The 19,162-nt window shown below is 39.6% G+C and overlaps 2 protein-coding genes across 4 annotated transcripts in view; both read left to right on the top strand.

Moving 5' to 3' along the window:
* The window catches only part of LOC134527640 (uncharacterized), a 52,566-nt gene that overhangs the window by 17,135 nt on the left and 16,269 nt on the right, over positions 1-19,162 (top strand). For all 3 annotated transcript variants that reach the window (XR_010074233.1, XM_063360501.1, XM_063360500.1), the window contains exon 2: positions 3,380-3,663. Coding sequence is in view for 2 of the 3 variants with exons in the window: in XM_063360500.1 (XP_063216570.1) it covers positions 3,380-3,663 (284 nt within the window). In the remaining variant the exon portion in view is untranslated. The remainder of the gene's footprint in view (positions 1-3,379; positions 3,664-19,162) is intronic.
* LOC134527639 (uncharacterized) lies at positions 6,130-10,630 on the top strand. The gene is made up of 2 exons (XM_063360499.1): positions 6,130-6,428; positions 6,754-10,630. Exon 2 carries the CDS (start codon positions 6,801-6,803, stop codon positions 8,244-8,246), a length of 1,446 nt encoding a protein of 481 aa, XP_063216569.1. The 5' UTR covers positions 6,130-6,428; positions 6,754-6,800; the 3' UTR covers positions 8,247-10,630.

Genomic DNA, 19,162 nt, shown 5'->3' with positions numbered 1-19,162 from the left:
CTCGGCAGTTGGCCCAAGAGCTCGATTGTCCCGATCAGGGACGCGCAGGTGACTTCACAGGCGTGTTCTCGGACTGGACCTCGCCCAGTGCCGGCAGGGGCCGGTGGAGTCAGTCGCTAATTGCTTCAGGTCTCGTCGGGTGGCGCTCTCCGGGAGAACAGCAGTTCGTGGCGAGACGGTGGAAGGTAGACACTGTGCCTTCCAGCTGACCCGGGTACTTATGGACTTTTGTTAACGTCTTTTCTTTCGGTCACTTTCCAAATAAGTTGCCATTATGTGTGAGCTTGCTAATAGGTCAGGATGTTTGTGTAAGTTTTCCTATACTGTAGCGAAGGGGAAGGTATATTTCGCGAAGAAAAAAAATTCGACTTCTCGTTAGACTGCAGATTCTACCTTGTAATTTGGCCAGGCCATTCAGAAAGCGTTTGCTTCCACACAAACTTGTAGTGATTCGTGTTCCGAACGTGGGCGTGAACCTGAAAGAAACTCAAACAATCACGAAACATAGAGGATGGATGCTACAGAGTTTTAATAAAGTACAGCTGGACTCGAAATCTTTTGGCGAAATTGCATGAATCTGATTATATGTACGCAAACAAGGACTTCTGTTTAGGCTGAAAAATTTAATGAAAATATCTAAAAATAAAACAAAGTGCTGCTTCATATTTTTGACAGCCAGAGCTATCCGCCTGAATAGGTGCGAGCGACCGGTACTGATCAGCAGAGCCACGATTATTTCGAAGATTTATTCAAACCTAGGCTAGAATCAAATTGTGTGTGTGTAATGGACCTTTTTTATTAGAAGATAACTTGGTCTCATTCTTGGGTAGGTTATACGTGATTGGGTAAACACTAGAGAACAGAAAAATTTCCGGATTCATTTCGTGATATTATAAAATTCAAATAATTATACCTTTGTGTATCTTCTGCTATTGGTTTACTATTAATAAAGAGGAATCTTGGCCAATTAGGGACCTTGAATCTAAAACGTATTGAATGTCAAGCTACCCAGTTGAGACGCCCCACAAGTCAACAGCCAATGGACAATCAGCGTTTACTCAAGTATGCAGAGGATAGTGGAGTCCATCCTGGAGGTCATTGAACCCGTAAATATTTTCAGTCCCTGGTAACAACTTTTACTCTCTTTGTTTAGGCCATACCTTGATAAAAATGACGGTGATCAACAATCAGTCTGAAGCAGATGTATATGCTATTAAAGTCCACTTTGCTTCCCAATGAATTAGTTAAATAGTAACTCCCCTGATCAACAATTTTTAGGGTGTTGGTGTTTGTAAATTTTGTGCACTGAGAAAAATATGTAGTTGTAGAGATGACCGAAATTATGTATCATCTCCTCCTCCTCCTCCTTCGATACTGAAGTACAAAAGCCACATAGCTGGTTTGGAGATTTATGTAACACACAGAACTAACTTTACGATCACAAAACAAAATGGGTGGTGGGCCACCACGTGCGATGATGGAAGTGAAACTTCGCAGATGGAGGGATGGGATATCTGCAAGATTGACAAAATTTTTAAACAAATGCACAAATGTGCAAATATACAAGCCTACAGGCGAGCATACAGGTATAAGAGTGTATACGAAATAGTGTAAGAATCCAAGTGCTGAAGTATTTGCGAACAAGTATGCAAGTTAACAAGTACAAAAGTGCGCAAGTTTACCAAGTGCACAATGTATGCAAATGTGCTATAAAGCAGACATGCCATCGAGCGCTGCTGTTGTCGTCTGTGTTTTCAGCGATGTGCTTGGCCGTTTCAGTGGTGGCGCATGGCCGTTCTTAGTCAGTGGAGCGATCGGTCTGGTTAATTACGATAACGATTACGACTGGCCTGCTATCTAGTCGCTGCCGGTATTCCTTTGCGCTACCGGCGACAAATGATCTTCTTAGAGGGACAGACAGGTGGCTTCTAAGCCGCACGGGATTGAGCAATAACAGGTCTGTGATACCCTCAGATGTTCTGGGTCGCACGCGCGCGCTACGCTGAAGGAATCAGCGTGTCCTGCTGACCCGAAAGGACGCTAGTGATCGGAGCTTGTACTTGTTCCCCATGAACGAGGAGTTCCCAGCAAGTGCGAGTCATAAGCTCGCACGTTACGTCCCTGGCCTCCGCGCACGCAGCCCGTCACTACAACCGAGTGAATGGTTCAGTGAGGAAATCGCACCTCGCGAGCCGCTGATGTTGCTGGGAAGATGACCAAACAATCACTTTGAGGAAGTAAAAGTCGCAACAAGTTTTCCATAGGTGAACACACAAAATATTAAGTTTCTGTTTCAATAGCTGATGAAGTACATACTGGGTTGATAAAGATGAAAAACTTGCAACGAATCGTCCAAGCGTTTATCTACTTTATCTGTTGATGACTTACTTTACCAGTTGTAAAGAAGTTTTACTTTAAAAATCCTTAGATTTACAGATAGGAAATGTAGCAGAATTACTTATTTAACAAAATTTCAAATTACCTACAAAAATATTCTTAATTATTTCAACTATTTTAACATTCCATTGCACCCCCAGGCTCAAACTTCAACCCAAAGCCTGATATCACTTCTACGTATCTTTAAATAAAATAATATCCTTTCAGTTAACATTTTTCAGAACCTAATAAATTAGTTTCAACACTGGAGGTTGTAGACGACATTCCCAGAGGCCTGCCTCGTGTTGTTGATTCCCTAGTTCTGACATTCAGATTACAAGGCCCGCAATTGCTATGATGACAGTAGAGTTGTGGCACACTCTGTAGCACTGTTGTCGGATTAAAAAACTGTCTAAGAATATTGGCTGGTATCTTCCTGCGAGGGTTGTTGGTTTGTAAGTGTTTTGTGGTAAATTTGTTCTCTTTTAATTGAAAAATGCACATATTATTTTTTAAAAAATTCAACACTTAGTTTACTAATAACATTGTTATTGCTGACCACACATGCTGATTCTACTTCTTTTGTTCTACGAAATCCGGTATTGCACTATTTTTCCAATTTAAATGCAGATAGGGCTTGATATTTTAATGCGATTGCCTTTAAATATATTCTGTGTCAAACTAATAATTAAAAATCAATAATTTTAACAAATTAATTAAATGTAAATCGTAAACTTATGTTTCACAATGTTTTCAACATCGAGTGTGACAGTTCTGAAGGAAGGAACCGTTCTATATAATAATTTCGAAGTATGTGAGTTAGTGTCGTAAGTGCTTATACCAAGCATGTTCAAACCTGTTATGTAGCGTGTGTTTGTAACATGTGTATGAGGAGTCCTGTGCAGGTCAGAACCTGTTAGGTGTCGTGTGTTTGTAACATGTGTATGAGGAGTCCTGTGCAGGTCAGAACCTGTTAGGTGTCGTGTGTTCGTAACATGTGCAGGTCAGAACCTGTTCGAGCACGAGGGAGCATTGCGGCAGGAGGGGCGGGGCACCGGGGCGTTCCTCAAGTGGGCGATGGGCGGCCGGCGCAAGCCCAGCTGCCGCGGGGGCGGGGACAGCCTCGCCCCCGACACCCCCACCCCCACCGAGTCCCGCCACGTGAGCTTCAGCACGGCGGACTGCCCCTCGGCGGCGGCCGCCCCCGTCTCGCTCGCCACGCTGGACCGCGACTGCTTCATCATCCCCGTGGCGAGGCTCGACCGCTTCCTGCCCGCCGGAGTGCCTGTGAGTGCGCTGTGCACTAGCAACATTTCACTGCCTGTTTAATTTATTAGTTTATCGGTGTTATTAGAGATGACAAGTTGTTATGAGATTAAAATGCCAAATTTATGGAATAAAAGGCTTGAAGCAAACGGAAGTATTCCGTGAAAAACCACTGGCTCATGGAAACATCTGCATGTTTTTTTGCTATAGTTTGAGATTTAGATTTGACCCAGTTAGGAATCGAACTCGGATCACTTTGGCTGAAGAAGATTCATCCAACTACTTGAAACACCACGGAACCTCATTTTACATTTACTCCAGGAGTGGTGCTCTCTTTCGATACTACACCTAATCGTTCCAGCAATCATTTTATATTTAAATAGCATCTAAACGTTAATCATACATTTTAAATGAATTAAATTATTTGTGTCAGGAATTGCGGTTTGTATTAATTTTTAATATCCATTTAAGGGATGGTATGTTATTTCAGGAGGACATCTACATATAGCATTAATGTAGAACACCTTTTTTTTCTAGATATGATCTTATCCCAAATGACATCTTTCCACATGATTCCACTTATTCATTCTAATATTTTTTTTTTTCATCTATTGGTAAATTAACCAACACATAATTTCTTTAAATTTGAGACACGCTTATCTGCACACACGCCAAGGGGTGTCGGCGTGGTTGAGGCAGTGGTGTGTGTTACTGGCGCACGAGACCGCGGGGACAGTTAAGTAAATATAGACCAAGAGTGTGACCCGCAGTATCGAGGAGGGCAATAAATAGCTCGGCGGCAGCGCCAGCTCCGGTACTGGCACCGACCCTCGCAACGAGTATCACCCCAAACCGACCACTTCCATTACCTGGTCACTTACCCGCCTGGCCTCTTTCCCGACTCAGTCACTTGCTGCTCAATATGACCACTTACATTACCTGATAACTTACCCAGCCTGACCACTTCAACGACCCAGTCGCTTACTCAACCTAACCACTTCCACTACCTGGTAACTTACCCAGCCTGACCACTTCAATCCATTTTTCAATCACTTTTCCATCCTGAACATTTCCAAACTGACCTCTTATATGACCTGAAAACTTACTAAATCTGAACACTTAACAACTTAGTCACTTACCCAACTTAACCACTTCCACGACCTGGTAACTTCCCCAACATCACCACTTCCCTACTTGACACTTACTCAACCTGACTTTTTCCACGACTTGATCACTTCCTTAACCTGACCACATCTCCGACCTGACACTTACTCAACCTTATCACTTCCATGACCTGGTCACTTACTCAGCCTAACCACTTTTACGACCCAGACACTTACTCAACCTGACCACTTTCACGCAGTGGTGGATCCAGGGGGGGGGGGGGGCACCAGGGGCACGTGCTCCCCCCCCCCCCCCGAAAATCCAGTAGTCTGCTATATTGATATTGCCGATAAAAATGAATGTTTCTGCAAACTGCACTGCAAGTAAAGTCTTTACTGTAGAATTATGTTCCTATAACAGAAACCAAAAATACATTCCGTTTAAAAAAGCGGCGGCGGTAGTCTGCGTCGTAAGAGCGCACGGGAAACCCCGTCTGGCGCCGGCACCCATCAGGCTGGCGGGCGGGAGCGAGACGTCGTATGGCTGTCCTCTTCCTCCCCTCTTTCCATTCTACACAACCTTTTAAAAGTCTATCCTTCCCTCCTCTTGTGCAACCTTCAGCATGAGAAAGTGTCAACATACTCCTCCACCCGAAACCACGTGGTAGGGTACAGTAAATGAATATGTTTAAGCCCTACACGATGTCTATTTATCGTTATTAAAACTTTATAAGTTATGGCAAAATATACAATTTACAAAAACAATGACTAGTTATACTTTAATCACATATCTACTACATTTTCGAAATTTCTTAGACGAAAAAATCTAGCAGGGCTGTAAAAATATTTATTTTACAGCCTCTCCTTTCCACTCCCTCCATATTCTAACATTCCTGGCGCGTGACGCATAGCAACCGTAAGCCTTGCAGCGTGAGAGAAAGAAGAAAATAAATCGAGTAGCGCCCGACTACCTCCCCTGGCTAATCACCTGGCTGTCAACTCGTCAGTTGTCACATGCTTCACATCTACAGGTGGGTGAGGTTCGCTCAAAAATGGTATAAGTGACGCAATGTGTTAAGGGGAAGAAGGGGTACACCACCTATGTCACTGGAGCGGAAGTTTATCCCTTCCACCACGCACCAGGCTACCTGCTTACACGTCTCGACAACACACCGCGACGGTACGACATTGTTGAAGCAGACGGACTTGCAGCCTTGTGAGAGTGTTCTACACCTGTGCTTCGTTTAGACAATTTATGATGTATTTATTCTGTGGTTATTGAAATTCTTTATGGAGAGATTATGGTACGTAATTAGAATTTATATGTATTTTTTTTGTTTATGCTTAATTAGTTTGTCATTTAATAAAAACGTTCAGAGCCAAGTATTACTAGTTAGTACATGTAAAGTAAATGAAAATTAAGTTATATGTTGATGATAGTGCTAGTGCATGGATTGACCTGTAGCCATTTTTATACTTTACCCATAATGTGCATTATGTATTACTGTATTATGTGACACGAAATTATTTTTTTACAGGATTTACCAAAAAACAAGCGGACGAACATAAATAAGATCGACTCGTACTTTCAACTGATTCAAAAAAAGAGTAGACGACATCAGTCACAAGAGGACAACTCTCAGCATCATCATGATGAATGCCTTCATGCTGTCACTAAACACGGTAATAACGAAAATACAAGTTTGTTTAATTCTATCTTGTCACTCATGGTTCTCATACGAGAGTGTAAAATTAACATTATAAAACTCTGCATTGATAAAGCCAGTGAACTGTAATTGTTACACCACCATAACTTACTTCTTATAGTTATTATTTTTCTTTGACAGTTTGACAAAATGGGCATATATTAAATTAATAATTAATAATGCTGGGATGCTGTAAGAATTTAAATTAACATTCCAATGTGGCCTAATTACACTCATTTCTAAAGAAAAGATCAACAAATTTGTACATAATAATCTATATAAATATTAATTTATTGTTTTAGGACCAGTTACGAGTGAAACAGTCATCTGTGAGCCTTCTACATCTAAGATGTTCACGACAGACAGCAGTGCACACAGTGAGTCCACAACCTTCGAAGCATATCCAAAGGATGTTCTTACAGAGTCAGCACCAAAGAACCTGAATGATATAGCTGATATAGGACTCCATGCTGGGAAAAAAGTAGATGATTTCACCAAGTGTCTGCTCCTTGAAAAGCCATGGCATCCTACAGATGACTATTGCTACCCGTACTCAGTACACTCAAAAGGTGAGGGGAAAACTGTTAGACGGTATCTTTCTAAATCGCACATTGATAAATACCATTGGCTGGTATACTCTGATGTCAGTAAAGGTTTATTTTGTAAATACTGTGCTCTTTTTGCACAAGAAAAAGTAGGACACAACAAAGGTGTAAAAGTTAACAGACTTGTAATGGAGGCTCTTACAACTTTCAAAGACCTCACAGCAAATGATGGCTACTTAGAAACGCACGAAAGAAGTAACTACCACCGAGCTTGTGTTGCATCAGGCAAGGATTTCCTCAGGACATACAAAGCTCCTGAAAAAGAAATTCTAAATCAAATTAGTTCTCAGCGACTACTTTTAGTTGAAGAAAATCGTGCCAGGCTACGCCCAATAATAGAGACGGTAATATTTATGGGGCGTCAAAATATATCTTTTAGAGGTCACAGGGACGATGGGGAACTGTGTTTAGATTCCGAATCAAGGTCTGTCACCAACGAAGGTAATTTTAGGGCATTGCTTAACTTTCGAATTCAGGCTGGGGATACAAAACTAAGGGAACATTTAGAGAATGCTTCTTCTCGTGCTACTTACATCAGTAAGACTACCCAAAATGTCATAATCAAGTACTGTGCAGAAGAAATTTCTAATGTGATTATTGAAAGAATCAAGAATGCTAAGTACTGGTCAATCATTTTTGACGAAACAACAGACAGAGCACACGCCGAGCAAATGACGCTTATAGTTAGATATGTATATAACAGCACTGTAAGGGAAGATTTCCTATTCTTTGTAGATGCATTTAAATCATTGCAAAATCCACATGTAGATAATCAAGGTCCAGATGTAGTACGAAAAGAAGTAAGGTTAACAGCAAATGCTTTAGCCCGGATAGTTATTGACTACACAAAGGACCTTGGTCTTGATCTCAACTACTGTGTTGGTGTTGGTACAGACGGATGTGCATTTATGACTTCCGAGAAATGTGGTGCTGTGTCAGAACTTCTCCGGGTTGCTACGAATGCCAAGCATGTATCGTGCTACAATCATGCATTAAATAATTCTATCTCAAAATCATCAAAGATTCAGAGTGTAAGGAATGCTACAGCTGTTATGAAAGAAGTTATTGCTTTCTTCAGTCAGTCTGCTAAGAAAAATGCTGTCTTGAAAGCTCATGTAGGCTCCCAACTTATACGCTTGTGTGAAACTCGCTGGGTTGAAAGGCATGATGCTGTTATCCTTTTTTTTTAATGCCTTGCCAAAAATTGTAGAAGCCTTGGCAGAAATCAGCGAGTGGTCCGAATCTGAGTCTGCAAAAAAAGCTGTGCTCTATGCCAACTCTGTATCCAGCACAGAATTCATTTTTTCATTAATTAGCTTGATTGATGTACTTAAGCGTACTCTGCCACTTAGTCGTCACTTACAGTCACCTTCGCTTGATTTGAGAGGAGCCTCTGCTGCTGTACAGGATACACTGGCTACACTGCGTACACTGAGACATGATAGTGAGAAATGTTTTTCAGTAGTGCACAAAGATGCCACATGTACAGCTACTCAGCTAGGAGTTGACCTCACAATGCCACGCCTTGCTGCAAGACAAATGCACAGAGCAAACTACGACACCAACAGCACCGAGGAATTCTACAGGAAATCCATTTACATTCCACTGTTGGACAGTGTTATAACTGACCTGGAGCAACGATTCTCACAGAAATCATTACAATGTTATGATTTGCGCCTTTTTTTGCCTATTTTCATATTGAAGGATGGTGACCGTGACTTCGAGTCAAGAATAGGAGCTCTTGTTGATTTTTACAGCCCTCTTCTTCAAGAAGGTGTCCGAGATGGCAGAACTGTTGCTACTGTTCTAGATGGTGACATGTGTATTTGGAAGGAAAAGTGGAAGAGAGAGAGCAAACAAGGCCACCCATTTCCAGAAACTGTGCTTGATGTGATTGACTCTTGTGACATTGATTTATTTCCAACTATTCGACGCTTCTTGGAAATACTTCTCACTTTGCCTGTTAGTGTTGCAAGTGCAGAGAGATCTTTCAGCAGCCTACAACTTGTTAAATCATGGCTACGAACGCGAATGACAGAGGAAAGGTTGAATGGCTTGTGTATGTTATTTGTTCATCGTGATATAAATGTTGACGTTGATAGAGTTCTAGAACGTTTCTCTAAAGTGGGTAAACGAAGGATCGCTTTGGATTTTATTTTGTAATAGGCATGCATTTTGCCTAGAATGGTTACCAAACAGATTCCTAATCAGTATTCAATAAAATTGTTTTTTGTATTTATATTTATGTTACTAGTAGTGACTCAGTGACTGAAAGTGATGTATTATGTACATATTAGATTGTTTAATGTGCTTTAAAATGTGTAAATGTACTATTCTGTAAAATTAACTTTTTTTAACATAATGAAAATAACTTGTCATTGAAACTGAAACTAATAAAACATATTAATATAATGAATTTCTTGTATAATTATGAAATCTGTTGATTGGATGTTATGTGTAGTGTCTGTAGATTAAACATTTTTAGTATTTTTTTTACATATATTCTCTAGATACTCAGAAATCCTAGAGTGCCCCCTCCGAGGTGACCTTCTGGATCCGCCACTGCTTCCACGACCCATCTCTAATCCAACCTGACCACCTTAATGATCTGGGATACGATCTCCAAACGCGCACTGCGAGTAGGCGGTAGGCGAAAGTGTTGTCGGGTTTCTGCAGGGCGTATCATGGTTTTAAAATACTTACTACTAGCCACGGGCGCTCTCTACAATCAGAGAGTCATTTTACAAGCTCCCCAGTAGCGAGGCTATGCCCATTAATGATAGTTCCTGCGGAGGGTTCTATTTGACCAGTTCATTTGGCCAGTGATCGCAGCCTCGTACATAGAACTTTGGAAATTGACGATATTTTGTCATGAGCGATGAGGTGCAGTCGAACTCCCGCCTGTGGCTTGTAGTTAGTATTGAGAATACCACAGTGAGGCCCACAGGCGGAGAACCCATCATCGCTGCCGCCGAAACGAAGTCGTCAACATGACGGACCTAAATGTTGAAGAATAAACCTATGTATAAATATTCCAATTCCTAAACATTGGGGGATTCACGGATCGTATTGGTGTAACAAATGAATATTTATAGTATCAAAACTATCCTCGAATACATACAGTAAACTTGAGTAGTCATAGCAAGGAGTAATCACAACTTTTTAAATCTGTTTGAAATTAGGAATTTTGACGTGACAACGTCTAATAAATCGATGAACGCCGGCTGCACGCACGAAAAAGTGTCCCGTTACGCACATTGTTCCGTTACGCTGTGTCCCGTTACGCTTATTGTTCCGTTACGCTGTGTTCCGTTACGCTGTCGGCGATTGTAGTAATAATAGGTTATGTTATAATTGACTAAAAAATTATGGTGTTTCATATATTTGATAATAGATATTTGATTACAGTTTATTTATATGAAAACTTGTTCATAATTATATTTAAACTTTATAGCTAAACGCCAGTTTTTAAAATTAATTACAAGTCATCTACACGTGAACTGTTTCGTCGACTGTTTATAAAGTGAAATGAAAAGTTAATGTAGTTTTCATTGCTTATTACAACAATTTCGGCAATAAAGGTTAATTATTCTTGCATTTTAAAAATCTGATTATTAGTATAATTTCAAGTATTTATACTTTTATTATTAAAATAAAAATGATTCAAATTTATTCATAAAAGTATGCAATCATTTCATCAATGTTTTGTTATGACGTTGTCACGTTAAACTATCGTCCGTAAACCGACTTTACAGACAACCAATTTTTTTTCATTATTTACTCATAATCTCCTTTTAATTTATGTGTGCTTCTGTAGCGTAGTCTCAATGTGTGATCAACTTAATATAAATGTTTTTCTGATTTTGTTCAAATACCATAACTGAAAAAAAAAAACATTTTACATGAATGAATATTGGAGCATAGTTAGTATATATAGGCCGGAGCTGGCCCAAGCTTCAGGCTGTGGTGGTAGTGCAGATGTCCGCCTCTTGGATTGTGAAGTCACAGCAGCCATATTGGACTCAAAATTCCTCAAAAATGACTCAAAATTCCTATAAAACCAAATTCCCTACTTCGAGGGAAAAATTCTATTTCAAGGGAAATTTTCCGTTTTATTCCTCAAAAATTCGAAATTCGAAAAACCTAAAATTCCTAAAAACTGCTTAAGATTCCTAAGAGCAAGCCACCCTAAGCCACCGAGGTCACGACCTTGACCTTGACCGTAAAATTTAATTTCTTTAATTTTTGACCAAAAAATTCGAAAAAATTCCAAAAATATAAAAACATGTTCTACTTCAAAAGTTTAGATTCTCAATCGATTTTTGTCCTTTTTTCGATTCCCGCAGAAAGTAAACATGTATTTATTAATAAATATTTATAAATTGATTACCAATTTAAAAAATAATAACAATTGTTTATATCACACCCGCCATCTTAAATTTTTATGTAACCGATACAATTTAAATTACGGCTGCTATCTTGAAAATCAGTATTTTTTTATGCTAGAAAATCAGGAAAAATTAAACAATTCTTTAAAAAATTATACAGGATGTATCAAAATTCATGTTACAACGCTTGATGGTAGAAAGCTCTTATTATTTGCAACTATTTTTGCCAATAAACATGTTGACGGAAACGCGTAGTTAAGCCCCTGTAGCCCCAGAAAGAGTCAGCGTAGGCAACCCGTTGTAGAGTGTTATGTTGTGGATGTGTGGGCGTTCGAGTAGAGAAATAACCTTTTTAATAGTGGCACAGATTTTAATTTCACTCTGAAATCAATCACAGCTTCGGCTTTGTTTCACAACATTGAAATTCTTGCATACGTTTTAACCACGTGACAGCCTAAAGCAACGGCTCAAAAACACGCCCACCTTGAGCGACACAGAGGTGGCTACGGCGAATCATGTTTTCACCGATACGCTGGAGCATGTGTGGAGTCGACCTTATGATTTCGAACGCTTCAATGATTCGCTGTGTAAGCTCTTCTACCGTTTCTACTGGCGTAGCGTAGATAAGTCCTTTTACGTAACCCCACAGAAAGAAATCTAACGGGGTTAGGTCCGGTGACCTTGGCGGCCATGCGACAGGGCCCGCTCGTCCAATCCATCGGTTTGGAAATGTTTGGTTTAAATACTCTCGCACTTGCAGGGAAAAATGAGGTGGTGCCCCGTCATGTTGGTACCACATCACACGTCGGACATGCAATGGAACCTCTTCAAGAAGACCTGGTAGTTCGTTCTGAAGGAAGAGGAGGTATCCGGCGCCGGTAAGTCGTGGCGGAAGAAAAAAATGCCCGATGAGTACGCCGTCAACAATACCGGCCCACACATTAACTGAAAAACGTTCCTGGCGAGCTGTAACACACGTTGCATGCGGATTGACATCATTCCAAACATGACTGTTGTGCGAATTGAGAATAGCGTCTTGAGTGAACTTGGCTTCATCGCTGAATAAAACCGCCAACTCGGGGTTCCTCAATATTCTTCGAATGTACCAACGAGAAAAGGTCATGCGAAGAGGATAGTCCGCCGGACCCATGCGTTGCACTTTTTGAAGGTGGTACAAGAGTTGCTCATGAAGAACTCGCCAAAAAGCCATTTTTTCAGCGTCCATATCGGAACCTTCTGCCCTTGTGCTCGTATCCGGACTCTCCTCAAATCTCTGAAGTACATCTTCTTCAAAACTGGGAGTAAGAACCCTGCGTGGAGCACCAGCATTTGGTCTTGTGATGGCACATGTACCAGTATCACGCATTCGCTGAGTAAGTCTTGCAAACATGGTGTGAGCTGGAATCCTCCGACCCGGATATCGATCTTCGTACAGACGACGGGCGGCTCGTCCATTTTGTCTAGCTTCCCCGTAAAAAAGTAGCATGTCCGTTTACTCCATTGAGCTCCACTAAAACGTCGCCCTTTTCAGAACCACAGCGAAAGAAATGACACCACGAGTTTGCTTGTACGACAGAACAGTCAACGACAGACCACCAGTGATATCAAAACACACTGCGACACTGCGATGTCACGCTGCGCAGTGCTATGGCACAGCACGAACGGAAGAAAAGAGGCGAGGGCGCTACCAACGGAAGTAAAAAGGGGCGGGGATCAGCATTCGACATCGTACAGTCCTCCCGAGCGCTGCCCGGCGTCGTAAACACGTAATTCACCACAGCATCGTCTGCATTGCACAAAGCCCAACGGGTTGCCTACGCTGACTCTTTCTGGGGCTACAGGGGTTTAACTACGCGTTTCCGGCAACATGTTTATTGGAAAAAATGTTTGCAAATAATAAGAGCTTTCTACCCTCAAGAGTTGTAACATGAATTTTGATACATCCTGTATTAATAAAATTTTAATAAAAAATTACGCCATATTGAATAAAGTCATCACCGCTGCACATTTCTTTATGGTCTCCATCTCGGATACTAGAAACGTTGCACGATTCGTTACGCCCGCCATCTTGGATGTGTATGATGTCATCATTGCACGTTTACTTACGGCCCACCATCTTGGAGTCTAAAACGTTGCAATGTTGTTTAGACCACCAACTTGAAAAGCAATTTTTATGCTAGAAATTGGGAAAAAATTTAAAAATATTAAAAAATAATAATTTTAAAAATAACATTCCAGAATCATGGATTATGATGTCACGTCTGCCATCTTGGAACTTAGAAATTATTAAACTAGAAAATCGGGGAAGATTTTAAATTTAATAAAACAATCTTACTAACCAAATTTTAATTTTAAAACGCACTTACGTCCTAGGTTCGAACCCGGTTATGGCAAAAATAAAATGACAAAGGATACTTCCTCCACGGAAGCCACCGACAATATGACTTCCCACCACTAATGCCAAGGTAGATATATCGCCAGCTAGTATGACATCATGTATACCATATTGTTTTCGTCTGCTGGAGACCGCCATTTTGTTTACGTCTGCTAGAGTGCACTGCCGCCATGTTAGTTTAATCTTTACCCACTAGAATGCAGTAATTATTTATTGCCAGGATGCACAATATCTTGATATTTGGGAATAATCTTGGAAATTCGTAATTATTTAGCTAGAAATTCGGGAAAAATTCCAAAATCCATATAAAAATCTACTCATTAATATTCAGATTGATTCTATTGATTCATGATCTTGGTTCGATACTTGACCTATACAAGCATTTAATTTTATGAAAAAAAAAATATTTTTTCAATAAATATGGCGAAAGGTTCTAAAAGCAGCTTAAATTCCTCTACTACCAGCCTCTAGTAAGTCGGAAATGACACATTGACCGCCGTCTTGGAAATTCTTAATAATTAACCTAGAAATTCGGGAAAAATTCCAATCATACAAAAAATCACTCATTAATTTACTGATTAAATCGAAAGATTCGTGCCCTTGCTTCAATCCTTGGTAAATTAAAAAAATGTTTATGTAATTAATAATACCACTAATGTGACAGGTTTAAGAAATAAAACTGAAGCAGTCGGGTCTGCTGCTTTTGAACTTCGCGCGCCGCGGCGGGCGTTGGCGCTTCCTTCCTCCCTTTCCCCTCCTCTTTGATTAGTATATTGTCGGTCTTGGCCTCCCCTCCTGGGGTTAGGCGCATGCGCGCTGCATCATGCCGATCATTTATAAGGCTTGGTTAGCCATTTTTCGACCTTATTCTTATAGGTAGTCTGGGCAGAGCTCATCTGAGAGCTAGAACCAAATAGGTATCATGTAGTCAACTTTCTGTAATTTAGTAGTGAGAGCTTCTTCGAGGAGACGGAAATTAAGTAGGGCGGTGACCCTTACCGTATGCTAAATAGCTGCCCGACCCGGCTTCGCTCGGCTATACTAATGGAAAAAAATTAAGCCACATCACCCATTTACAGTAATGGTAAATAAAAAAAATTCAGTGAAAATTTATTACAATGCTGTATAATGTACCGGAGAGAAAATGAATAGCACCGATGGTTTCCCGACTCGTGCACGCAACGTACAACTGATGTACCCGTACTTCGCTACGGCAGTCTACAGGCAGATCACACTTGCGCCGCTCATTATACATGCCCCTCCTTGTGGGTAAGCCACTGCCGCGCGATGCCCGTTGCCATGGAGACGCAGAAGGCATGAACAATGCAAAATCCTGTTCTCATGCAGACAAAGTACCCACTGTTGCCTGGTTTTAACCACCCATGGGATCTAATTTTCGGAAAATGTCATCCTGCGTAACATAAGGAAAATTACTGTGAAGTTTCAAGTCTGTAATATATATATATACTTGGAAAAAAAAGGGCAATTTTTGATATTTAAAGTACCCGCAAAATTTCAACGGTGATGAGGACTGCACTAACAATGAAATAGTCGTTAACTTCTAGCGCCTGCGGTATCGTCAACACACACTTCGTACGTGTACTGTATGTTGTATCTAACCCCCTCCAACGCATTTGATTCTAAATTGGACTTTTAGTAAGGATCCCTAATTTTATTGATAATATAATATAGCCTATAGACTTCCTCGATAAATTTACTATCCAACACTGAAAGAATTTTTCAAATCGGACCAAAAGTTCCTGAGATTAGCGCGTTCAAACAAACAAACTCTTCAGCTTTATAATAATAGTATAGATTCTCTTTCGGATGTCACCTATTGAAAATTCCTTTGAGTTAAATTATGTTTTACCCTTTTTTGTTTGTGGGCTTGCTTAACCTCGTATATTTGTTAATTCTGGGTCTCCCCGAGATGTTAAAAAACGCAGTAACTTTGTAATTTCGAAAGTTATGTATAACACGTATATTATAATTCACGTGTTTTGTCTAACACATAAGTGAATGATGTCTTAGTCTTTCATTGTGTCTTATGTAACGTGTCCCTACTTTGGTCGCGAGGGGTCCATATAACTCATAATACTTCTAGTTCTTATAATGATATCGTAACGCTTGCTAGCATTTGTTGTCTCGTGTTCTTTTTTATCGGGAACAATTTCCCCTTGCAGATTAACTATATGAATGTGCTCATAAATTACTGAATCGCTGCGGCGATAGTTTGTTATAAATGTTCTGTTATTTATTTTGTGTTAGCTTGGTGCGTTTGAAACTTAATAACGTGAAACATTCATTACTACGTTGTTAATCATGTTATCAGCATTATATAAAGTACTGATATTATTTGTAAAGTTGAGGTATACGTAAAGTATTATTTTTTGATAATTATTAAACAAAAAAGGAATTGACTACCTGTTAAACTGGTATCTCTCTGGCTTTTTTGTGGAACACATATAGCACCCAGTTATTCCAAATACTAGAATTTGGCCCTACCTCTCGGTTAGGATATGCCTTCATTGGAAAGGCCTTTAAAACAACAAATTTACTATATATATACATACCATAAATATTACACTATTACAGGAACACTAGCTAAATGTAGCAATCTAATAAACATTTAGTTCTGCATTGGCGCTTCACATCGTCGGAATTGTAAATGGGAGTATTCACTGTCTTGAATGCGCACTTCTTCACTTGGTCTTCGAACGGATACGGTTTACCATACACACAGTTCAGCCACAATTTATGTTTTAAAGATCCGTACGTTGATACTTCATCAGTAAGATCATTTATAATGTTCTGCTTGATATCGTCAAGAAAAGTACAAATGTATTTCGACTCACTAAACATAATTAAAAAATAGTAGTCTTTCAAAATGTTTGTGTGCTTGTTAGTATATGAGCCTTCAACCTAAACCGAGGAGTTGAAATGTCTGCAGATAGTTCCACAGTAGGCACATGGATTTCACCTTTACAGTAGTAGTATACTTGGACATGGCGCTGGCGCTGGCGCTGGCGCGTGTGCTGTGTGTACTCCCACCATCTTGGATTTTGACGTCACGGCAGCCATCTTGGATGACCTTTAACTTTGACGTTGACCCTCAACATTTTCCAAATTTTGCAAAAAATTCCTCAAAATTTGCCAAAATTACTTAAAATTTGCCAAAAATCGCCAAAAATTCCATTTTTTTTAAACAATCCCGCTAAAAAAATCTCAAAAAATTCCTCAATACAAAAAATTAGGATTTCGAAAACCTCAAAATACTTTTTGCCTTAGAAAGAACACAAATTCCTAAAAGAGACTTACGCATCCATGTCTAAAGCCTCCGATAAGCCTCTGACGTCATATAGTATTATGACCGCCATCTTGGAGTATGACGTCATCGTTGCAAATTCCGTTACGGTCATCCATCTTGAAAAACCGTAATTTTTATTTTAGAAAATCGGGGAAATTATAAAATTAATAAAAAATAATCAATAAAATTTAATAATAAAAATATTTAATAAAAATTATTTCTAATTTTTTTTAAAAATGTACATTTACGTCATGGAACTCGGAGTCCTCGGTTCGAACCTGGTGAGGGCAAAACAATTAAAATGACGTCGATGGTGGTCTTAACGAAACATGAACAGTTATTTTTAATGATTTTTTTATTAAAATATATTTATTTATTTTATAAATTTAAAAAAATCATAAAATCGGATAATAAATAAATATTTCCAAGATGGCGGACATGGCGTCATACTCGCTGACAATATATATACCTTGACATAAGTGGTGGGAGGTTAGTCTGCCAGCGGCTTCCATGAAGGAAGGATCGGTCGTAACTTTTTTAATTTTTGACCTCACAGGGTTTGAACCGAGGACTCCGAGCTCCATGACGTAAGTGTAGGTATATTTAATTTTTTAATATAATTTTTTATTGAATTTGTATTACTAACTCGATTATTTAATTTTTTTTAATTGATAAATTTTACCGATTTTCTAACATACAAATTACGGATTTTCCAAATGGCGACCGTTACGGAAATTGAAACGGTGATTCATAATCAAAGATGGCGTCATAATCCTAGATAACATAAGAGGCTTGTCAGAGGCTTTAGACATGGATGCTTAATCCTCTTTTAGGACATTGTGCTTTCTAAGGCAAAAAGTATTTTGAGGTTTTCGAAATCCTAATTTTTGAATTGTGAAATTTTTTGTAATTTTTTAGCGGGATTTTTCCCAAAAAAATTGGAATTTTTGGCGATTTTTGGCTAATTACGGTGATTTTGGCTAAATTTTGGCTAATTTTGAAGTTCAAAGTTCAAGGTTAAGGTCAAAGGTCAAGGTTTTCCAAGATGGCCACCGTGACGTCACAATCTAAGATGGCGGACCAGCACCACGCGCCAACGCCATGTCCCAGTATGCCCTATTCTATACTACTCTCCTCTATTGTTGTTGGTGACGATGATGAACATTCCATCGGGATCTGCATCCACGCTTACTGGATCTCCACAGTCTATGGTACAGCTTCCATCAAGGTCTTCGTGGTTGTCGTCGTCGATGCCAACGGGATCTGCTTCACCTTCGTCGTCGCTGCTGTCAGGATTCCTGTAGACGATGGTAAAACATTAATCGAGTTCGCTGTTAAATATGGTAAAGATGCCATCAAGATCCCAAAAAAATGTGTAATTACATGACCTATGTATCATATGAGTCAAATTAGGTGATCTTTACACCGTCGTAGTCAGTAACAAACTGAAAGTCATTTCGTCTGGGACTCGCTTATATACCTGAAAATAATATACTAGTCAAAAACAAGATCCATTTACTATAATACACGAGCCAAAACAACATTCAAAAAAGGAAGCACATTTGATAGCAAATTGAACAAAAGAAATGGACACGCAATTCACACACAACATGTAATAGACACACAACACGTGCATAATAGACACACAACACGTAATCCTAATAGACACACAGTACACACAATAGACACACATTATACACACATGACATGCAATGAACATGCAATGGATACACAGTACATACAATGATTACACAACACACACACAGGACACGCATTACACTAAAAGGAAACAAATTTGTTCGAAAATTCAACTTGTTTTGATACGTGATCCTCAGTAGGATACGATAATACATGCTTGACTACGTACATTTAACGAAAATGACGAACATTTTCACGAACATTCAATTCAGTAGGATTTGATCGCCAATTTACTATAGGATACAATACCTCAAACAGTCATTGGCTCCATAATTCTTTGGCTCGAACAGTCTATAGCTCCAGCCGTATATGACTCCA

The sequence above is a fragment of the Bacillus rossius genome, chromosome 1, assembly GCF_032445375.1.
Source record: "Bacillus rossius redtenbacheri isolate Brsri chromosome 1, Brsri_v3, whole genome shotgun sequence".
NCBI lineage: Eukaryota > Metazoa > Arthropoda > Insecta > Phasmatodea > Bacillidae > Bacillus > Bacillus rossius.
This window is presented reverse-complemented; position numbering and strand designations above follow the sequence as displayed.